This window comes from Daktulosphaira vitifoliae, unplaced genomic scaffold (genome assembly GCF_025091365.1).
Source record: "Daktulosphaira vitifoliae isolate Bord-2020 unplaced genomic scaffold, ASM2509136v1 Scaffold_1, whole genome shotgun sequence".
NCBI classification, from domain to species: domain Eukaryota; kingdom Metazoa; phylum Arthropoda; class Insecta; order Hemiptera; family Phylloxeridae; genus Daktulosphaira; species Daktulosphaira vitifoliae.
In genome coordinates, this window is record NW_026099572.1 from 71,707,241 (window position 1) to 71,733,125 (window position 25,885).

At 28.3% G+C, this 25,885-nt stretch overlaps 1 protein-coding gene across 9 annotated transcripts in view; it reads right to left on the reverse strand.

Annotated features, from left to right (window-relative positions):
* LOC126907638 (uncharacterized) overlaps window positions 1-25,885 on the reverse strand; it is a 180,856-nt gene that overhangs the window by 139,159 nt on the left and 15,812 nt on the right. For 5 of the 9 annotated variants that reach the window (XM_050689105.1, XM_050689111.1, XM_050689090.1 and 2 more), the window contains exon 3: window positions 19,949-22,141. In XM_050689105.1, the coding sequence (XP_050545062.1) occupies window positions 19,949-22,141 (2,193 nt within the window). Of the gene's footprint in view, window positions 1-19,597; window positions 22,142-25,885 lie in introns of all 9 variants that reach the window. The other 4 variants (XM_050689130.1, XM_050689139.1, XM_050689121.1 and 1 more) reach the window with 2 other exon arrangements.

Genomic DNA, 25,885 nt, shown 5'->3' on the forward strand with positions numbered 1-25,885 from the left:
CATCCATTTTCATGAGCATATTTTAAACATTTTAATGCTCCATTTGAAGCTGCTGCTTCTGTTGTTTTTTCATCCCACGGACATTTATTTTCATGGGCATATTTTAAACATTCTAATTTACCATAAAAAGCAGCTGCTTTTGTTGTGATTTCATCCCAAGGACATCCATTTTCATGAGCATATTTTAAACATTTTAATGCTCCATTTGAAGTAGCCATATCTGTTGTTCTCATATTCCATGGACATTTATTTTCATGAGCATATTTTAAACATTCTAATTGATCTTTACAGGCAGCTGCTTCTGTTGTTCTTCTATTCCATGGACATTTATTTTGATGGGCATATTTTAAACATTCTAATTTACCATAAAGAGCAGCTGCTTCTGTTGTGCGTTCATCCCATGGACATCCATTTTCATGAGCATATTTTAAACATTCCAAATTACCAAATTCTGCAGCTGCTTCTGTCGTGCTCTCATCCCACGGACATTCATTTATATGTAAATATTTTAAGATTTCTAAATATCCTTTAGTAGCAGCAGCCTTTGTTGTTTCCTCGTTCCATTCACATCCATTTTCATGGGCAAATATTAAAAATTCCAAGTTTCCATTTTCGGCCGCTATTGTAGCAATACTTTTTTCAGATCGGCACATTTTATCTTCATCAGAATATTTAATGGCTATATGATAACAATTTATTATTCTTTGTTTTATTAAAATGTTTATACTTTTATAAAAAAAATTTTAACAGTCTAGATTATTTAATAAGTATATTAAATTAATGAAAGGTAGCTCAATTAATGTATTCATTTATAAAGTTATAAATATTAAAAATATCATTTAAGGTTAAGTTCAATTATTATTATATTTATCCTTAAGCATATATTATTCAAGCTCACATTTTCGACAAATAATTAATTTTTGTGTCGACATATTGTTATTAAAAAACCCCAGAATGACGGATGGGGACGTTGCATAATTGGGTCCAGTATAGATTTAATCTGACAGTGATTAAAATCACTATCATAAGAAACGCTTCGATACAAATCTCTAGATAGTGTTTAATTCTAAGAAATTAATGGATAATTACAAAATTATTTCTATTTCCTTAATTATACCCAGATTAGTAATTCTTTTAATTATATATTATATTATTTTCAAATTAATTGTTCTCAAATAATTTTGAACCTACTTTTTTTTGTCCTTTAAAGTGAAAGTTTTATTAAAAAAAAAATGAATTTATTACCATAACTTTTAACTCAACTTGCATGTTTGAAATTGACATTATTAAATAGAAAAAAATGAAATTGTTAAGATTAATATGCAATCAGCAAATTTTATAATTAGTATTTACAGTACATTTATCAGAAAAGTTCGATTTTAACTTCGATGCGAAGCTGAGAAAATATTGGTTTTATCTTAAATTAATGCTAATGTAATGTACTTTATTATGGAAAAAAAAAATTGACCTCTGGACTTGTCTTCATGGTAAAAATGGCTATCGAATGTTATTTTTATGTGAAAATTCTCGATTTTATTATTTACATTTTTAACTTTATAATGCTATAACTTATTGAAAAGTGTATTTATCAATACAATTTTTTTATGAGATATAATATTTTTTAATAATCCCTTTTTTATTTGACATACTTTATCTTAATTAAGATATTAATAAGGAACTAGCAGATCATATTGGAATAATACACCAATTTTTTAAAATTAAACATTATCTAAAGATTTGCATCGAAGGGTTTTTTTTTTTATAGTGATTTTAATCACTGTCAGATATTATTATACTTGATCCAATTATGCCACGTCACCACTGTGCCGCGACCCCCTTGTGCTGGTTTTTTTTTTTACATTTTTATCGATAGATCACTTGAATAAAAATCATAGTATTCATTACTAAATAACTTTTGGTGTTTAAAAAAATTCTACAATGGAAATATTCAAAAATTAATGAATTTTAATGATTATATATCTAAAAAAACCAATTAAACAAAAATTGTTAAAAAGATTTACTTAATTGAGCGTATTATATAATTTGAATATATTTGTAAAAATCCATTGTTAAATTCAAGTGAAACTAACAATCACTTTTTTTAGAAACGTTTTATTAAGCAACATGTAACAAAAAAATTTAGAATATTCTAGACTGATTGTAGCACAGACAAATAGAGTTTGTATGCAAAAGATAAAGTGTCGGGACAAATTATTTTTTTTCATTTTATAATACATAAAATAAGCTTATATTAGTATATGTTTAAAGGACGCATTATTTCCGGGACATTTTCAAAAATTAAGTTTAAAAAGTTAGTTTTTGTAAAAAAGTTGCTATTTTAAATCACCCCAGTGAGCAGGTTAAGTGTTAAATTTTCAAATAAATTATATCAAATAAAAGAGAAATATCTAAGGTTTTAGTATAAAAAAAAATATGTTGATATGTTGATTTTTGAAAAAGTTATGGAATTTTTAAGAAAAAAACTGAAAAAATGACAAAATTTCCGATTTTTAAATTTGTAATTTTTTTGGAGATTTCCCTCATTTACGGGGAACGAGGGAATTTTTTTCAATTTTTAAGGGTAATATCTTCGAATAGATACGATTTGTGATCTTTTAACGTATCATAAAAAAACAATTAAAATTTTTTAATTTATCATATTAATTTATTTATTAATTAAACTTTAAAATGCTACAGATAATTTACTATTGAACATTATTAGATATTTTTTCAGCTAATTTTAAACATTATTGAACTTTTAAATATATTAGACCTTTGTTATGAAAAGGTTAACATATAATGATTCAATTAATCAATTAATAGTCATTTTTAAAATCACATTGTCCGAGAAGAAATCTATAAATTATATTTTTCATCTTTTTTTTAATTCAAATCATAATAATTAATATTATAATATTAATATAATATACATTATAACGGCGAATTATTACTAGAAGCTGATAAAAAGGCTAAAAGATGGAAAGAATATCATTGTTGAATTATATGAGGATAATTCAACAATGATATTTGAGGAAGAAGATAATGTAGATGAAGATGATAAAGGTGATTATATCTTGCAGGCCGAATTTGATCATGCGATGGACTTCCTTAAAAACAATAAAGCGTATGGTGTAGATGAAATCCCAGCAGAGTTACTTAAATACACAGGCGAGAACTGTACAAAATATGCAATGAAATATATTTAAAGGGAAGAGCCATTAGTGATTTCGAGAAAGGTATTGTGGTACTGATTCCAAAAAAGAAAGGAACTCAAAAATGTGAAGAGTACAGAACATTAAACCTCATCACACATGCCGCCAAAATTATCACCAGAATAATCAAAAACAGGATAGATAAAAAGATAGAAGAAAATCTGGGTAAAGATCAATTCGGATTCAGAAAAAACATAGGAACAAGGGAGGCAATTTTAACACTGAGAATACTAATTGAAAAACAAATTAGAAGAAACAAAGATACATTTATAGCCTTTGTCGATTTAGAGAAGGCGTTTGATAATGTAAAGTGGAGTATATTATTCGATATTCTAAAATCAATTGGAATTAAGTATTACGACAGAAGATGCATATATAATTTATACAAAAATCAAACTTTATTAATACGTATAGATGGAAAAGAAGAAATAGCAAAAATTAAAAAGGGTGTACGACAGGGCTGTAACCTATCACCCATGCTGTTTAATCTATATATTGAAGAAGTAATGAAAGAACTAAGAATAGAAGTAAAGCAAGGAGTTAGAATAGGGGGAGAAACAATTAACGCTCTGAGATTTGCTGATGATATCGCTTTCTGCGCAGAAACAGAAAATGACCTGCAAAATATTTTAACTAAGGTCAATAAAATATTATGGGACAAATATAGAATGCGATTAAATAAAAAAAAGACAAAGGTTATGGCGTGCAGCAAGACAAACCCTTCTCAACTTAATATATACATAGATAACGCACGCATAGAACAAGTCCAACACTTTAACTACTTAGGAAGTAAAATAACGGAAGATGGCCGTTGTAAAGATGAAATTTTAAGTAGAATAGCGCAAGCGAAGAGGGCTTTCCAGAATAAAAAACACCAACTAACCACCATTAGTATGGATTTAGAGGTAAGGAAAAGGTTCTTAAAAATATATATTTGGAGTATTGCCTTATATGGCTATGAAAACTGGACAATCAGTGCAATAGAGAAAAGAAAACTAGAGGCCTTCGAATTGTGGTGTTATCGTAAAATGTTAAGAATTAAATGGATTGATAGAATAACGAATGAAGCAGTATTAAATAGAATAAAAGAAAAGAAAATACTATGGCATACCATAAAAGTTAGAAGAGCTAAAATGATAGGACATCTACTACGCCATGAGAGTATAACAAAAACCGTCATAGAAGGCGACGTTGAAGGCCATATAGGAAGAGGAAGACCAAGGATGGAGTATATGAAGCAAATAATAAGTGACATGGGGAAGAATAGTTATAAAGAACTAAAGGAATTGAGTAATGATAGGGAAGCATGGAGAACTGCAGCAAACCAATTTAAGGATTGAAGACTAAAAAAAAAAATATATATATATTATAAAATTAATGTTATATGAAATGATAAAATGATTATTAGTATTCATCTGACATACTTTCTATGTTTTTTGCCTACTTATCAATTAACATTAATATTGTATGAATGAGACAATGATGGTTTTTGAGGGAACAAAGTATTATAAAAAGACAGAGCAAACCCTTACTCTGGCCTGCTTTTATCGTGCAATAGACAATGTTACACGAACATTGTGATTTTCATTGTTGAAGTTTTTACGTATTAAAGTTATTAACTAAATCGAATTGTGTCATTGTATTTATGAGTTATTAATTAATAATATTACTTAAGGTATTTTAAGAATCAAAATAAATAAGTTTAAAATAAAAATAGTGAACTGTATCTATTATTAAAATTAACTTGTAAGCTGGCGATTTGTCCGCGCGCGTTTGTAAATCGAACATAACTATTTCTTATATTGGTCGGCGACCATCATTATTATTGTTATCGCTTAATCGCGTGATAACGAGCGCGAACACACCGCCTACCTTGAAAAAACACATTTATAAATAAATAATAAAAATTATGGTAACTACATTTAGCAACAAACATTAACTGCAGGACACCTTAACAATGAACATATTTTATAATAGAGATACAAATAATAATTAATACATTACATACATAAAAAAACAATAAGAATTTATATCACAATATTTAGACTAGATATTATTGTTATTATTATTTTTTTTTTCAAATCATAAGCATTTTAACATAATTTACTAAACATACATTTTAAACATTTTTTTATTTGAACTTGCTGTACAATTTCCCTCGAAAGGTAATGGACATAATTGACGAACAGCTCGTTTGTACACTGGTTGCTGTATGGATAGTAGCCACTCGTACGACACCGTCAGAACCACTATGAACTTCCATTATTCTTCCAATTGACCATTTTAAAGGGGGCAAGTTTTCATCACGCATGAGAACTACAGTGTTTTTCTCCAAACCTGAACCATTTGATTGTGACTATTTTTTTCGCTCTTGTAACTGATTGAGATACTCGTTCTTCCATCTGATCCATATTTTTTGTGTAATTTGAACAACACGCCTCCAGCGAGTTAGTCTGTTCTCCATAATATTCGTTAAGTCACGTTCAGGAAAAGCGGATAGCGAGTCACCTATCAAAAAATGACCAGGTGTTAAAACTGATAAGTCACTTGGATCCGTGGATAAAGGTGTCAACGGTCGCGAATTTAATATGGCTTCTACTCGAACAAGTATTGTATATAACTCTTCATAGTTAAACAGAACATTACCCATCGATTTGAACAAATGTGCCTTAACAGATTTGACAGACGCCTCCCACAATCTGCCAAAGTGAGGACTACGGACTGGAATAAAATGCCATTGAATTCCTTTATTACTTAATTCATTTTTAACTTCTGGTTTAGCTAAAAGTTCATGCACTTCTCGAAGTTGTCAATTAGCCGCAACAAAGTTTTTTCCGTTATCTAAATACACGTCCGTACAAAAACCACGTCTATCACAGAATCTCCGTAACGCACTAAGGAAAGACTCCGCTGTCAAATCGCCTACTAATTCTATATGAATAGCTTTTGTGACAAAACAAACCCAGATACTGATATACGCTTCAGTATATTTCTTCGCAAACTAGACCGTACGAACACTGGACCAGCAAAATCTACGCCACATTTAATAAAGGCTCGCGCTGGTTCGACTCGGTTCTTAGGTAAGTCACTCATGATGGGTTCAAATACAACAGGTTTGTACTTGAAACATTTGACACATTTTCGAAATATATTTCAGGCTATATTACGTTCATTAATCGGCCAATATCTCAAACGTATATTAACTAACATCGCTTGTGGACCGGCGTGTAGTGATTTTTCGTGTTTATCCAGAAATAATAATTTTGTAAAAGCACTATTAGCGGGTACACTATCTGATGTTTTTGAAAAAATGACAGTTTTAATCTACCGCCTACCCTGATTATACCATCGTTATCTAGAAATGGTTTAAGACGAAAAAGTTTACTTCTACTGGACACTAATTTTGAGTTTTTTAAGTCAGACAACTCAGTAAAAAATTTTGTTGTTGCGCTACCTTCACTAAGCGTTTAAGGGCATTTTCGATTTCTGCAGCTTCAACAGGACCATAAATATTAGTATCACTCCATAAAAAATTAGACTTCACACGAAGACAATAAGCCACAACACGTACAAGTTTACTTAATGAAGAAAATAATTTAAAAATTTGATTAAAAGAATCATTTTCCGTTGTTAAGAATAAATTAGTAATTACTTTTTCTTCCGACAAATAATCACTTTTAGAATTAAGTTCTTGAAAGTTACTTTGTCATTGAGTATGTTCCCCTTTCAACCAACTAGGTCCGTTCCACCATAAATCTAAGCCTTTCATTTGTGATGGAAAACAGACTCTTGACACTATGTCCGCTGGATTGTCGCTGGACGCAACATGCCTCCATTGTGAAACAGACGTTAACTCTTGTATTTCACTTACTCTGTTTCCCACAAAAGTTTTCCAACGAGACGACGGAGATAATAACCAATTTAATACCAGTGTCGAATCTGTTCAATAAAAATATTCATTTATAGGTCAGTGTAATTTTGGTGCATATTTTAACATAAGGCGAGCGGCCAAAAGCGCAGGTAACGGTTCGAACCGAGGTAACAAAACACAATAAATTTATTACTACTTTACCATAAATGTCTGTAGCGCGTGTGTATATACAAGCACTATAGGCTTGTATACTTACGTCAGCGAACGCGTGTAATTCTAGTTTTTGAATTTTTTCGATGCCGAGAACTAGACGATTGATTTTAATATTATTAATTTGCTCCAGTTCCACAAGCATTTCTGACCAATCTTGTTGTAATGTGATAGGTAAAGCGTCATCCCAATTCATTTTTTGCAACCATAACTGTTGCATAATCATCTTGAACCTAATTATTACTGGAGCGATTAATCCAAGTGGATCGAATAGCAACGATATTTCGGATATACCTAGTCTTTTTGTGAATCGACCAGATAATTTTATTGGTTTTATATTGTATTGGTAGCAATCGTTCTCGTGATTCCAATATAATCCAAGGATTTTACTAATATTTTTATTAGGCTCTTTTGCATCGTCATCAACTTTCGTTAGACATAAAGGTAATTTTCTTAACAATAGTGGTTCATTGCTGCACCATTGTCTCAACTTGAAACCAGCACTCTCCATGATTGATATTAAATCATCTCTTAACTTAACCGCCTTTTCTAAAGCATCTGAACCACTTAGAAGGTTATCCATATAAAAATCTTCATGCAACGCTCTACATGCTTCCGGATAATGATCAGCTTTTTCATTCCGTTTGGTATTATTTTCAAAATGCAACTTGCACACCTTTTCATCTAAACTTAAAATGTTTTTAGTTTTGACCTCTTCTAATTGCCAAAATTTCGCTATCTGGTCATTTAAATTAATTCGGGCGTTTATATCATTTTCAACTACATCTTGTTGGTGTGGTTATANCATTTTTAACTACATCTTGTTGGCGTGGTTATACAGTAGTGGCATAGATGCATAGATGTAGTGAGGCTTGCTGAGATAGGACCGGACACGATCAAACCGAACTCAATCTTTTGTATAACAGGACCATTTTCAACCGTCTTTATTTGATCGGAATGTATTAAGTCAAAGAAAATTTCACATCCAATCTGCATATTTATCCTTTGCGGTGTGCTGAACAGCGGATCGGCTAAAATAATATCTGACGGTATTTTTAACTCCCTCGCATCAATACCCGATTGTGGTAAGAAACTGGTCAGCTTGGGAAGTGTTAAAAAGTTCAAGTTTGTCTTAAAATCTGATACGCGAGATTTAATAATCGCTGATACTTGGTTTTTAACATTATTCGGTGACTCGTTTATTCCAAAAACAGAATACGCTACATTTTTTCTTTTCAATTTCAAATAATGGGCCATTGACTCGGTGATAAAATTGTTTTGTGAGCCGGAGTCTAGCAATATTCGACACACTACCGGTTCATTTTTATTATTATACGCATGTACTACGGCAGTAGCTAGCAGTACTGACCTGCGGCTACTGTTGTAATTGCCTTGATAAGTGTGCGCGTTTGTTAATATCGGCTGATGTAGCGTTGTATTATTTGACACTATATTGTCAATAATACTTTCTACGTTATCTGAATTGCCCGCATTATCTGTCTTCGAATTTTCGTGCAATAAACTATTATGACCGCGTCCACATTTAGCACAACGACGGGCTTTACATATTTGTTCATCCGCATGTGCTCTTAGACAAATACTACAATGTTTTAATTGCTTAATTTTATTGATACGTTCATTTACCGTAAATTTTAAGAACGACGGACAACGATAAATAGTATGCGTTTGTTTACAATAATAATACGTAACGCTACCACTTGTAAACAATACATTACTTTTACGATCATTTTTTTTTTTAATAAAATTTTTCTTGCTGAAGCTGCGTATATTATTATTATATCGTAAATTGCTAGATGATTCGATAGATACTAGCATTCTAAAACGCGATTCTAAAAACACAATAATATTTTTAATGTTGCTACCTCTGACCTTGGTGATTCGATTTCCCAGCTACGCAAACCTTGTACGTCCAATTTAGATGTAATTAAATGTATAATAGTGTATAATAGTGATCCCCACAAGTCGGGCTTTTGACCAAGATTCTCTAAAGCTTTAATATGACCCACTAACTTATCATGAAAACGTCGAGTTTCTTCAGCACTTTCTTGGTATATTGGACTTAAATCGAAAAGCGACTTAGTATGCACTTGAACTAACAACTTAGTATTACTATAACGCTCTTTTAGAGTTTGCCCGGCGATTGTATAATTGTCAGAAGTGGTAGGTAAACACTGTATTACCTTAGCAGCTTTTTCGCTTAATGAAGATCGTAAATCAAAAAACTTTTGCATATTATTGAGATTGTTATTCTTGTTGATCGCTGTGGAAAACATATCATAATATGATTGCCACTCGGAATAATCTCCTGAAAATTTAGGTAAATCGATTGGTGGTAATTTGATTATAGAAGAACCGAATTGACTATTACACTTACGCAAATAATCGAACAAACGTACGACGACGAGCACGGCGATGACAAAACATACAAATTCGACTTATATGATAATTTATCAATGCGGCACGATGGACCAAATGTTGCGAACTGGTTCTATATGTATATTAAATAAATAAAAACCCAGCACAAGGGGGTCGCGGCACAGTGGTGACGTGGCATAGGAGGATCAAGTATAATGATATCTGACAGTGATTAAAATCACTATCAAAAATAAACGCTTCGATGCAAATCTTTAGATAGTGTTTAATTTTAAAAAAATTGGTGTTTTATTCCAAAAGCTACTTGATCTGCTGGTTCCTTATTAATATCTCGATTAAGATAAAGTATGTCGAATGAAAAAGGGTTTATTAAAAAATATTATTTCTCATAAAAAAATTGTGTGGATCCATAAACTTTTCAATAAGTTATAGCATTATAAAGTTAAATATAATATAAATAATAAAATCGAAAATTTTAACACAAAAATAGCATTCGGTAGCCGTTTTCACCATGAAGTCCAGAGGTCAAATTTTTTTTTCCAAATTAAAGTATATTACATTAACTTTAATTTAAGATATATATAAAAGTGTCAGACCTTCCGGAACATTTTCAAAAGTTAAGTTGAAAAAGTTAATTTTTTGTGAAAAAGTTGTCATTTTAAATCCCCCCCTGTGGGCAGAAAAAAGGTCAAATTTACAAAAAAAATATACCAAATGATAGGTAAAGACATCAAGCATCTATATAAAAAAAANTGATAGGTAAAGATATCAAGCATCTATAAAAAAAAAATTTAATTCATACGTTCATTTTTAAAAAAAATTACGGCAGTTTTTAGTAAAAAAAATTGAAAAAATTTCGAAAATTAGCGATTTTTAAATTTGTAATTTTTTTGGAGGTTTCCCCCATTTACGGGGAACGAGGGAAATTTTTTCAATTTTGAAGGGTAATGTCTTCGACTAGATACGATTTGTGATCTTTTGACGTATCGCTGAGAAAAAGTGGTAACAAACACAAAAAAAAAACACATCATAGTAAAACCAATACCTTCTCAGCTTCGCATCGAAGCTAATAATTGATAAATACGAATATTAAAAATAATCATTTCTCAGTAACTTTTGGTATTTAAAAAGATTCTACAATTGAAATATCCAGAACTGAATTATTTTTAATGATTAACTTTAACTAAAAAAAAAAAAAGTTATCATTTTGAATCTCTCTTGTAGACAGGTAAAGGGTAAGATTTATAAAAAAAACCAAATGATATGTAAAGTCATGCATCTAAATAAAAAAAATTTATACTGATTTGTTCATTTTTAATAAAGTTATAACAGTTAACAAAGTTATAAGTTTTATATACTGGACTACAAGGAACTTTCATCAGAAACAAAAATATACCATTATAAATCAACTTTACGCGATGTTTTCAAATGTGCGATTAGACTTTTTCTATCACTTCTAAGTTATATAAGTAATATTATTAATAAATAGTATTTACATATAAAAAAAAATAATTGTTTTAAATTAATAGTGATTTTGATGATTAATATGTTAAAAATAAGAAAAATGACATATTTAACCTATTTTTTTAATCGTTCAAAGTTGATTTTTGTGAATGTTTATAATAAAAAAAAATTTATTTATTTTACAATAACTTTTAGTTCAATTGGCAAGTTTGAAATTGTCATCATTAAATAGATAATTTTATGAGAATTAAAAAAATTGTATCGTTAAGATTAATATGCAGTCAGAAAGTTTTATAATTACTATTTATTGTAAATTTATCATAGAAGCTCAATATTTTTTTGCTTTTTTACCGTAGTAGATAACTTCAATAGAAGTAATAGTAATAATTTTCTAGTGTCTTTTGGTGTTTGAAAAGATTCTGCAGTTGAAATATTCAGAACTTAATTAATTTTAATGATTTACTTTTACTAAAAGAATCAATAAAAACAAAGTTGTTAAAAAGATTTACTTTTACAGAGAGAAAATTATAACATAAAAATTGCATTTTTTTTTAACAAAGGCAGCCGTTTGCTCGTAGAAGATAAGGTGTCGGGACAAATTTTTTTCTTTTTATAAAAAATGGCATAAGAATTAATGTGATATGTTAACGATATGTTTAAAGGATGCAGTATTTCCAGAAAATTTTCAACATTTAAGATGAAAAATTTCAACTTTTTACTCCTATTTTTATAAAAAGTTGCTATTAAAAATCCCCACCTGTGAGNGTTTAAAGGATGCAGTATTTCCAGAACATTTTCAACATTTAAGATGAAAAATTTCAACTTTTTACTCCTATTTTTATAAAAAGTTGCTATTAAAAATCCCCACCTGTGAGCAGATTAACTGTTAGATTTTCAAAAAAATGATATCAAAAGGGAAATATCTAAGGTTTAATATAAAAGAAAATTATGTTGATTTGTTAATTTTTGAAGAATTTATGGCAGTTAAAAAAAAAAAAAATGATAAAATTTCGAAAATAAGCGATTTTTAAATTTGTAACTTTTTGAAGATTTCCGCATTTACGGGAACTAGGGAAATTTTTTCAATTTTTGAGCGTAGTGTCTTCAATTAGGTACAATTTTTGATCTATTGACGTATCGTTAAAAAAAATCGGTCCAGTGAAAGCTAAGAAAAAATGACCAAAGACACAAAAAAAGAACTCATCATGGTAAAATTAATACTTTTTTAGCTTCGATGCGAAGCTAAAAAAAATTATTTATTTAACAAAAAGTTTAAAAAAGACGTAATTCATCCATATTAATAATCAACATTTCTTTACATTAAAAGGAAACAAGTAATTTTTTTTTCAATTTTCAAGTATATCACTTATAAGCCTTCAATTAGATACCCTATGTGATCTTTTGAAGTATCGTTGAAAGAAAACAGTCCGTTAAGAGTTGAGAAAGAGTGTAGACGGACAAAACTAAACACATCGAAGCTTTAAATCGAAGCTAAAAATTTTGGTAACAATGTATAAAGTAAGTAAATAGAGATAGTAAAATATTTTAAGCAAAAAAAATGTTAATTTTTTATCCGATTTGTTAAATGAAACGTCGATTAATATAAAATTTGAGCCAACAGACACAAAATGTACGTCATTATAATTTTGTCATAGTAAAATTAAATTAATTATCAAACTAAGTTAACATAATTAAATAAATTACAATAATTAACGATTGGCGTCAATTAACAGTTTTCTCAATTTATTTTATAATTTGTTTTAAATGTTTCATAGTTTAAAACTGTAGAAGAACTTCGTAAATTATACATTCAAATATTTAAACTATAGAAATTCAAAATTGTATAGACTAAGATATAAAGAAAATACATATAAAAATTGTATAAAAAATGTAAAATAGAATTTACCTTCATTAAAAATCACACAAATTATTATCAACAAAAGCGATATCAATTGCCAAACCTAGAATATAATAATATAATTTTAAGGATTTCAATTGATCACCTCAAATAATGTGTATTACTCACCTTCATTTTTTTTCTAATTGTTCAGTGTATAATTTTGAATAGCAATTGACAAATCTTTAATTATATGAAAACATATGCAGTATATAAAAGCAACTACTAACATAATTTATTCCTGCTTCTATATTTTTAAATATAAAAAGAGTATTTAAAGTAAATATTAAAGTAAAATTTAAAGTTTAAAATTATTATTTTAGTCAAATTATTCATACACGTGTAAGAAACAATAGTCATTTAATAATTGGATGAACATTTGATTTAATAAAAAATACTAATTATCATTATAATGTAATAACTAGAGCTCGGATGTTTATGACCAAAATTTTATTAAAATATGCATTTAAAAATTAAAAAATATGAAATTATATGCCTTAAAATATATTAAATATACCTATATTTCAATTACTATATGCAAAAAAAAGAGTGGTTAATATTAATTCGAAAAATTGTTTATACCTTTTTAATGTAAATTAATTAAAATTATTTTATTACAAAACACACTTACTATATATACACCATATATAGTAACTAACTAAAAATAAAACATTATTGTGTTCTAAATGTGAAGCTAAATTAAATTAATAGTTCTATCAAAAAGTTGAGCTATTGTTGTAGTATTTGTTTTTTTTAGATGTTCACAATTAACAAGCATGACTTTATCAGGTTCATTATAATCAAATAGACCCACAATATCATTAGTCACATGGCGTCCATCGACATCCGTGGTCTCCTCGATAGATGGCCAAATTTTACGGTTAAAGACCTCGTCTTGTATTTTAGTTAAATGATTTTTATAAATACTGTCTACATAATTTTTCCTCAAGGTCGATTAGTTGGGAATATTTTTAGAAGTATACTTTTTTAAGAACTTTTTAAATTTAAAATTATTTACCTTGTGAAATGCCGTATACGAATATTAGCCAAAAGAAAGTATCAGCAAGATTGAAGTTAAAATCACTTTTAGCTTCGATACGAAGCTGAGAAGGTATAGGTTTTACTATGATGTGTTATTTTTTTTTTTTATGTCTTTTGCCACTTTTTTTCAGCTCTCACTGGACCGATTTCTTTCAACAATACGTCATAAGATCACAAATTGTATCTAATTGAAGACATTACCCTTAAAAATTGAACAAAATTCCCCCGTTCCCCGCAAATTGGGGAAACCTCCATAAAAATTACAAATTTAAAAATCGCTAACTTTTTCAACTTAATTTTTTTAAGTGTTCCAGAAATACTGACACTTTCATATATATCTTAAATTAAAGCTAATGTAATTTTCTTTATTATGCAAAAAAAAAATTTCGGACTTTATTTTATCTTCATGGTGAAAATGGTTACCGAATGCTATTTTTGTATGAAAATTTTCGATTTTGTATTTTACATTTTTAACTTTATTATGCTATAACTTTTTGAAAAATGTATGGATCAATACAATTTTTTCATGAGAAGTAGTATTTATATACATCTTTCATTTGACATACTGTTTTTTTAAATCGGATCATTTCCCTATATACGAGGAGGGTTCAAATCTAAAAAATGCGTAAACTTTTTCAACTTAACTTTTGAAAGTTTTCCGGAAAGTCTGACACTTTTATATATATATATATATATATCTTAAATTAAAGTTAATGTAATATGCTTTATTATAGTAAAAAAAAAATTTCGGACTTTATATTGTCTTCATGGTGAAAACAGACATCAAAGTTAATAAAAAAAATACGATTTTGTTTCTAGTTGCCAAGTACTTGGCCATTAAAAGGAAGTTTTGAACCCGTAATTTGATGTTTTATGTCACCTATTAAGAATATTTCTTTTTTGCAACTCCTCAATACTAGTGACATATGTATTGATAAATAAAACTTTCACTAAATATAATAATTAAACTTGATATTTTATACTTCAAAATAACATAAAAATTAAAACTGACGCTACGTTAAATTAAAAATATAAAATAGATTGCACGGAGGTAAACAAAATCAATGTAATAACGCAGGCGACTAAAGTAGTATAATAAAGAATTCATTATCATTATCGTAATCTTTTCATGATTTGTGGAAATATTTAATAATTGCAAAATAATTTTACTCTATATGTAGATAATACAATAATATTATCACGGTACTTCATAAGAAATTTTGTAGTAACAAACTAGATGATAAACGAAATTAACCAATAATACTCATATATTTTGTAAAAATAAATATTAATTATGTTAAAACAATAAAACGATCGCCCCAATGAAAACTTTACTCATTACTTTTTGTTTAGAAAATTAAAATTTGAACAATTTTTATATGAAATATTACTTCTTATTATAAACGATTCGTCAGATATGATGCAATATTCGTAAATATCCCAATTTCGACAGTTTTGCAAAATAATACTTATTTTTCAATTTTTCTAGAAAACTAGTGGGTTTAAAAGAAAAATTATAGAAACTTAAGTTATACACAACATTTATATCTACAATTTATTTCCTATATTTTTTTTTTTGTGAAAACATTAATTAACGAGTCAATGGCAAATAACTGAAAAACTGCCCCTTTTAACTAATTTTCAAACCCAAGTCGGCACGGGTTAAACTTGTTTGATCGACTGGAAATTTTTTGTGTTCTTTTTCATATGTATACAAATAAATTTGAGGGATATGCACTAAGCATTTCCGAAACTTCAAAATTCTGGGACACCCTAGTAAATACTGTTTAAATCTGTACCACTCCGTTGCAATTGTAGCGTTACGCTACGGCTCTATCATTGGTTGACAGTTGCAAGAAAGTCTGCTGGACAGCGCTGTTTAGCAACCCTTATTCAAATATGTAAATTAAAGTATTTATTTATTATTTTTTTTTATTATTTTTTATTATATTTATTGTAATGATTATTTTATATACCAGTCTTAACGAGAACTCGAAAATAGGAAATTAGAATATTTTTTTGTTTTTGGAGGGTTTTTTAAAAATAAATAATATGTGGGGAATTGTGTTCTACACTACTCCGGTGGTGACGGGTAGCATAAAGTGCACCGTCACTACTTGTATAATTATTCTCTAAAAATTCTAATAGTTTTTTTTAGTTCTTCGTTTTACTAGTGTTTGCAGTGTTCATTGCCAACTAGTCTTCATATAATAATTCATCATTTCATTTTTTTCCAACGAGTAAGTTTTCTTTATTTTTTCCTTATTACATATATAATTTTCAACGGTGTTCGTAACTAAACGTTACCAACCGTGATCAAAATTATATATTCTTTTCTTTAAAGGCTAGTCATAATCTTCAACGGTGATTATAACCATCGTGTTATCAACCGTGATCAAGATTGCTAGTTTTTCCTAAATATTCCTCTTTAATCCTTTGCAGCGGTGCTTGTAATAAACGTTTTACCAACCGTGATCCAAAGGGTTAGATTCCACCACTTATACAATACAGTTCATCTCCAACGGTGATCATAACCTCCGTGTTATCAACCGTGATCGAGATAACTGTCTTTTTGTAAAAATCCCTTTTAACCTTTTGCAACGGTGTTCGTAACTACTCGTTACCAACCGTGATCCAGAGGGTTATACTTCTACTTCACCCCAAATTAAATAGTTTCTAAAATAAGACTGATATAGTAGTTAGTTTATTAATATATGTATATATTCATCTTTATATAAAATAAATCAGAACAAATCGATTAGTCGAACAATTTGTGTTGTATTTTCATATTTAAAGAGAACAAACGTAGAAACGTTTCACAATATTAGGTCTTGACGACAATTAACGATGACTTTTTTATGATCCTCGGCAAATCCGAATAATTACCTAAGGTAAACTATCCACTTTCGATTTTAACTTTAAATAATGCATACGACAGTGTCGTTACTGTATGGTGGTACCTTTGATGCTTACTTAAGCGTCTGGTAGTTGATGATAAAATTCTTAGAAATTATAGCTGTAAATTTAATTTTTCTAGTAAATTAATAATAGAATAATAAATTTTTGTTCATTGGAAAATTAAAATTATATGTATTATTTTGAGTATGAAATATACAAATAAAATGTTCTCCATTTTGTATTATTGCATATGTCAGTTATAAAATGTGTTACAATTAATTATTATTATAATAACTATATTTTATGTTTTATTAATTGACTTTTGATATGATTTATTTATTAATCTAACATATGAATTATATAATTTAAATATATATTCTTCTTGATTTTTTTCTATTTTATCTTTCAATATTTTTTCATATGTATTTAAAAAATAATGTGTTATTTTGGTTTTTTTTAACTCCAATAAGCAACAGATTTTTTACAACATGTATTTGAAAAACATTGATAAATTTATGCATAATATTTGTTATTATTACTATGGATAAAAATATCAATTAAAAAACAATATCTTTAGATCCTCTTTAACTAAGTTTTATTATATTAAAGGATGATAATCATTGTTCATTGTATAAGGTTAGTGACTTTTTAAATATATTTTAAAATATCATCTATATATTTACAGGCTATTTATTTCAATTGTATATTTCTCTTAAATATCTTACTGACTGATTCTGTTTCCATAGAAATACTAATTTCTTATTATGCAATTAAAAATGGCGAGAAATTTGTTTATTTCTTAAATTGATGAATCGTGCATTTTACTTAAAATATAAAATTGAGTAAACCCAATGTAATAAAATAAGACATTACATGCAACTGGACGATGTTCCATCACAACAGAATAGTAGTTGAATTATTAAGTAGTGAATTATCATAAATTTCATCTGACTAGTTTCATATACATGCAGATTTTTTATGGATTTATCTTAGAAATACGTACTTAAAATTAATAGATTCAAGCACAACAAAAAAATGAACGCCAAATTAAAGCGCACGTTCTATAATTAAAACTATTTTAGTGAATAATTAGAAAACAAAATTAGAAACAATGTGTAAATTATTTAACAATTAATTATCAAAACAAAAATCAATCTGAAAAATAAAAGAGTACAAAATGAATAGATAGAACTTAAAAAAAAAAAAAAAATACATAGTGCAAGCTTAGTAAATTTGAAAGTAATAATATTAACATTCTAAGTCAAGTACTAAATTAATTACATAATGAATTATTTATGTAAAAAATTAGTGGTTAATCTAGTAATATATGTCCGGCGTAAGGAAGAGTATGTGATATTTTTCATAACACGACAACCTCATAATATTATGTTTGTTTAAATACAATTAAACCACATGAATTAAAAACTCTCCATAAAAAAATGTAGCACAACATGATAATAGTACAATAGTTATTAAAAATAACAATTTATTCAAATTGATTAATTTTTACAGAAAATTATAAAAAATTAGAAAGTCAATTTGAAAATATCTGACATAGAACCTTTAAATTTTCATGCCGCAAAATGGTAAAGACACGTTAAAATCATTTTGACGAATAACAACGAATAAACAACCAAACCCAACCCAACCCAACGAACAATGGTTATGATTGACTAAACTATTTAATTTGATAACACACATGTTTTTCAACAACTACCTACTTTCACTTGTAAACGTGAAAAAAATGCAATCGTAAATCATATTTTTATTGATATTTAATAATTCCATTGATAAGGTACAATATCAATTTAACAATATTTATTGATCGTTTCATGCTCAAATACGATCATTAAGATAAACCAAGCAATAATAATCAGACAATTTATGATTATTATGTTTACGGAATTACACATTGATTAGTTTTTATTGTGGCGAAATGTGCTTCCAAACTCAAAATTGATACTTTTAAACAAAATCTCAAAAATGACTTGTCCAATTTTAAAATTTTAAAAGTATTTTTGTTATAATTAAAATTTCCTAACCGAAAATATCAAAAAAAGTAATGGTTGCCATTTAAATTTCTTAAATTAGGGTAGATTTCTACCCTTTTGCATTAGGGTTGAACTTTAATTTTAATCGTAAAAGATGCATTTAATTATTCAATTAGCCTCTAAAAAAAAAATTGTTAAAAAAATCAATAGCGGCTCTAAAAAATCGGCGTTTCCGATCTTATTGAACACCTGTATAAAAGCAATTACTAACGTAATTTATTCCTACTTCTATAGTTTTAAATATAAAAAGAGTACTTAAAGTAAATATTAAAGTATTTTTAATTATTATTTTTAGTCAAAATATGCACGTGTATGAAACAATAATCATATAACTTGGATGAACACTTGATTTAATAAACAATATAAATTATTATTAAAAATACAATTTTATATTTAAATTTTATCCTTCTAAGATACACATCGAAATTCAAATTAATTTATTTTAAAAATAATGACATAATAACTTCCTTAAATTTTTAAAATAAATATAATTATATTTCAATAAAAAATTAATTGAGGCAGCCATTTTCGGTAGCATAGTTTATTAGACTTATATAACCATTTTGAGTAGCTTCATAAATGGTATCTCTACTCCATGGACAATCATTTTCATGAGCAAATTTTATGCAATCAAAATGGCTATTTGCAGCAGCAAGTCTTGTTGTCCCTTCGTCCCACACACATCCATTAAAATGACTATATTTTAGGCAGTCTAATTGACCATTTGCAGCAGCTCCACTCATTGTCCCTTCATCCCATTTACATCCATTTTTATGTGCATATATCAAACAGTCAATATGACCACTAGCAGCAGCTTCCCTTGTTGTGCCTTCGTCCCATTCACAACCATTTTCATGAGCATATTTAATGCAGTCTAAATGTCCATTCGCTGCAGCCAATCTCATTGTACCTTCAACCCAATCACATCCATGTGTACGGGCGTATTTTAAACATTCTAAATTACCATGCACAGCTGCTGCAGCTATCGTATCTTTATACCAATGACAACCTTTACCATGAGCATATATCAAGCAGTCTAAACAGCCGTTTGCTGCAGCGGCTCTAGTTGTAGATTCATCCCACGGACACCCATTTTCATGAGCATATTTTAAACATTCTAATTTACCATAAAAAGCAGCTGCTTCTGTTGTGGTTTCATCCCACGGACACCCATTTTCATGAGCATATTTTAAACATTCTAATTTACCATTAGAAGCAGCTGCTTCTGTTGTTCTTTCATCCCAAGGACATCTATTTTTATGTAAATATTTTAAAATTTCTAGATAACCATTTAAAGAAGCCATATTAATCGCATCTTTATTCAATTCACATGCGTCTTTATTCATATTTTCGTGAATATATTTTAACATTTCTAGATGACCTTTTTCAATAGCACTTAACACAAAATAGTTTTGATCCCACTCAGTTGTGTTTTCATTCCACGGACATCCATTTTCATGAGCATATTTTAAACATTCAAAATTACCATTCATAGCAGCTTCCAGAGTCGTATATTCATTCCATTTACAGCCATTTTCATGGGCATATTTTAAGCATTCCAAATGACCATTTTGTGCAGCTTCCAGAGTCGTATATTCATTCCATTTACAGCCATTTTCATGGGCATATTTTAAGCATTCCAAATGACCATTATGTGCAGCTCTTCTTGTGGTCCTTTCATCCCATGGACATTTATTTTCATGAGCATATTTTAGACATTCTAATTGACCCTCTATAGCAGCTGCTTCTGGGGTGCTTTCATTCCAAGGACATTTATTCTCATGGGCATATTTTAAACATTCTAATCTACCACAAAAAGCAGCTGCTCTTGTTGTCCTTGAATCCCACCGACATCCATTTTCATGAGCATACTTTAAACATTCTAAATTACCAAATTCTGCAGCTGCTTCTGTCGTGCTCTCATCCCACGGACATTCATTTATATGTAAATATTTTAAAATGTCTAGATTACCATCTAAAGCAGCAGCAGTAGTTGCGTATTCATTCAATATACATGAATTTTCGTGGGCATATTTTAATATTTCTAGGTAACCATTGTTAATAGCAATCAATACAATATTGAATTGATTCCATTCACAGCCATTTTCGTGGGCATATTTTAAACATTCTAAGTTACCATTAAAAGCAGCTTCTTCTGTTGTTCTTCTATGCCATGGACATTTATTTTCATGGGCATATTTTAAACATTCTAATTTACCATTAGAAGCAGCTGCTTGAGTTGTGCTTTCATCCCACGGACATTTATTTTCATGAGCATATTTTAAACATTCTAACTCACCATAATAAGCAGCTCCTTGTGTTGTTCTTTTATCCCACGGACATCCATTTATATGAGCATATTTCAAGCATTCCAAATTACCATATTTTGCAGCTGCTTCTGATGTACTTTCATCCCAAGGACATTCATTTTCATGTAAATATTTTAAAATTTCTAAATTACCATTTGAAGCAGCTATAGTAGTAGCGTCTTTATTCAATTCACATAAATTTTCGTGGGCATATTTTAATATTACTAGATTACCTGTTTTAATAGCAGTCAATACAATATTGAATTGATTCCATTTACAGCCATTTTCGTGGGCATATTTTAAACATTCTATTTCACCATTAGAAGCTGCTGTTTGAGTTGTGCTTTCATCCCAAGGACATTTATTATCATGAGCATATTTTAAACATTCTAATTTACCATTAGAAGCAGCTGCTTGAGTTGTGCTTTCATCCCACGGACATTTATTTTCATGAGCATATTTTAAACATTCTAACTCACCATAATAAGCAGCTCCTTGTGTTGTTCTTTTATCCCACGGACATCCATTTATATGAGCATATTTCAAGCATTCCAAATTACCATATTGTGCAGCTGCTTCTGTTGTACTTTCATCCCAAGGACATTCATTTATATGTAAATATTTTAAGATTTCTATATATCCGTTTTTAGCCGCATCATTTATTGTTTTTGTACTCCATTTACATCCATTTTCACGAGCTTTTATTAAAAATTCCAAAATTCCATTTTCTTTTGCTTTTCTTTTCGTATCTTTTTCAAATCGGCATATTTCATCGTCACCTGAATATCGAATTGCTATGTAATAATAATTGTTTATTAATATATATTAAAATGTCTATATTTAATAGTCTAGATTATTAAATAAATATACCTAATTAAGTGAAAGGTAGTTCAATTAAAATTTTCATTCATAAAGTTATAAAAATTAAAATTATTATTTAAATTATACTCCAATATTATTCATTTGATTCTTAAGCAAAATTTAGTAATGCCTATATTTTTTTACTAATAATACATTTTTTTTTTCGATATAATGCTATTAAAAAAATTTGAGAAAATAAGATAAAATTGAAGAATATAAAAAAGACAATAGTACTGAGAGGTCGCAGCTCAATATAAATGTGGCATAGTTGGAACCACCTTATACAGTATAAATGATATCTGGCAGTGATTAAAATCACTATTATAAATAACGCTTTGATGCAAATCTGTAGATAGTGTTTAATTTTAAGAAATTGGCGGAAAATAAAAGCAAAATGAATTCCTTTTTTCTTCGCTATTCCTGAATGGTAATTAAATACAGTAAAAAATTTATATTTAATAATTTATACAAAGAAATTATAAAAAATTATAATGTAGTAATTTTATGACAATCTTGCATAAAAATTGATGATTATGATACAAAACATTTCTCAAAACAATTTGCTATTAATTATAAATTAATAGTTTACAAGGAATTGTCGTAAGAGTCAAAAATTTACTTTAATTGATAAATTTTTCCTGCTGATTTTAAAACAGCAGTTAAATTTTTCTAATACCTCTAATTTTTAATATTATTATTTATTAGTTAAAATTAGTTTGAATTTTTATTTTTTTTTTTCCCAAAAAGAATTTTTAAAAAAAGTGCAAAATAAAGCTAGTTAACTGACGTGTTTAAACCTCGTACCCCAAGCGTGAAAGACTTGTGTAACCGACGCGACAATCTTACATCATACATTTTAGTAGACGAACAGGAAAATTTAAGCTTATTCAAGAATTTAAAGTTTCTCTTAAGTTAGGAGGCAAAATAATTTAAAATTTATATTTAATTTAAATTAGATTCATGTAACTTTTATAATAATCGTTGGAGTCATTACTATGGTAAACCTTTTTAAGGTATTTTAATATAAAAATTATAAAAATATAAAATCAAGAATTTTAATACAAAAATAGCGTATTTTTGAACACAGTAGCAATTTTTACCACGACAATCTTAAGTTCGAATTTTTATTTTCATATTGACGTATATTACTTAAACTTTAATTTAAGATTTAATTTAAGCATTTTCGACACATTTTCAAAAGTTGCCATTATGAAAAACCTACTTGTGATGATCAAGGATCAAATTTTCATAAATTACATATCAAATGGTAGGAAAATATCTAAGATATTGTAACACCACAAATTCGAAGATGGACCGTTTATGATTTTATGTTATGTCTACTTATTTATTTTATCGCGCGAAAGAACCTTTTTCTGACACAGCGGTGTCAACCACTCATTATTTTGCCGCTGACCGCTAGATAAAGCGATAAAAGAGAAATATAATTAAAATCGAATTGTTTATCAGTATTGATTCCTTCCAAAAAGACTGGCCGTTATCGATATGAAATTGCCGTTAGATCGGTGTTGACTCTTCTCTATTCTTTCTTCTGTCATTGACCGTGCTAGGGTGCACACATTTGTTGTTTTATTGACATATTTTTCAATGATGGAGTAGAACCGCCAACGGCGAACGGCCAGATCTTTTCGGCGAAGCATCCAGACCATCGGATGGGTCTCTTCGGAGACCGGGTATCGTTTTCTTTTTTATATTATATTTACGTAATGAGCTATATTTTATAATTATTTTATTTCATTTTATTTTATTGTAAATTAACTTAATTTTGTTTATGTGTGGAGAGCACGTGTTTCCCTTTTCTTCTAGCCAACGCTAAGGAGCGAGTGTCCAGACCGCTCCTGGTGTTCTTCATTAATTTCCGATTAACATTAACGGATGTGTTCCAATACCGTCCGTGATGTTTGTAATATTATTTGTTTAAATATTTTATTTTATTTGTATTGCCTTTATTTGTAGACATGGTTTTTGATGCATTCGCATTTTTGTCCATGTTTAACTTAATTTTCTTTTTTTAACAATTAAATTAAATTTCCTTATTAATTTCAATTGTAATATTTATTTTATTGTGCGAGTAACTTAATTACTCGCGTGTATTTTATCCCTATTCCTTAATCTAGACACGGGCTACAATATGTTTTACATATCAACCACAAACAACTTTAATTGACATAATTGTGTTTAATAAACCATGAGGTGTTATAGTAATTTATACATATAACGACATATTAACGTAGATTATACTTTTAATTAACTTAAAATTAAATTCCACCTATGGTCTGGTAATCATATCTGATAGGTGTGACACCTCGCCTAGGTGGTGGCGACCCTTGCTACTCTAGCTAGTCGTTATGCAAGTGGCAAACCACGTTGTTGTTACAGGCCGAATTATTAATAAAAAGCCCACTTGCAATATCTATAAAAAAATTATGTTGATTTATTCATTTTTTAAATTGTTATGGCACTTTAAAAAAAAACAAATTTAAAAAAATGTCGAAACTTTTTAAAATTGTAATTTTTTTGAAAGACTTTTCTTCATTTACAGGAAATGAAGGAAGTTTTTCCAATTTTTGAGGTTAATATCATGTAACTTTTATAAAAATCTGTGACCTCATTACTATGAAAAACCCTTGTAAGGTGTTTTAAAATAAAAAAAATTGCTTGTTGTATATTTCTTCAAAAAATTGCAGTGTAAAATTGATATTTAAAAAAAAATTGTGCACAATGATAATTTCATCTTGAAGATTTTTGAAGGGAACCCCAATACCTAATAAAATTAAAAAAAAACTGAATTATAAAATAACATGTATTTTTAACTACGATAACCATTTGCGCATAAAAGATAAGTCGTCAGATAATTTTTTTTTTTTTATCATAAAATATGTAACATGAGTGGTGACGACTTGGACCACACAACGGATTGTGGAGTCGCTACCATCATGGTTCCCTTGCAATAAGAAAAGTCGATCGCCAACCACATATGCGAGGGACTTGATTTAAAAAAAGACACCCGAACCATAAGTGGATTGAAAAAAAATCAGTAGCACAGTGTGGTTGCGGCACAGTATGGACTTGGTATAGTTGGGACATGTATAGATGATACCTGACAGTGATTAAAATCACAATCATAAAAAACGCTTCGATGTAATTTTATAGATGGTGTATAATTTTAAGAAATTGGTAGATTATTTCAATAGCAAGAATAACTCTTATTCCCTTAATTTTATCAGGAATAGTTATATGATTTATAATTATAATATATGAATAAATAGTAATTATAGTAATTAAATTGAGTACGTAATTGATATTCAATAATTTAATATCGTAACTTTGACGGAGATATTATAAAAATAATAAAGTTGTAATATATTTCTTTACTTTTATCACGTATAAAATTTTAAAGGGCTTGATGTAATACTTTTTAATAAACATTTTTTGTTACTTTTAACAAACTAATAATTTTAATACACTGGACTACAAGGAATTTTCAACAGAAACAAAAATTTACTTTTCTAAATCTACTTATCGCAATGTTTTCAAATGTGCAATTAGACTTTTTCTATCACTTCTAAGTTTTAATATTATTAATAAATAGTATTTACATATAAAAAAAAATAATTAAAAACAAAAAATAATTGTTTTAAATTAATAGTGATTTTGAT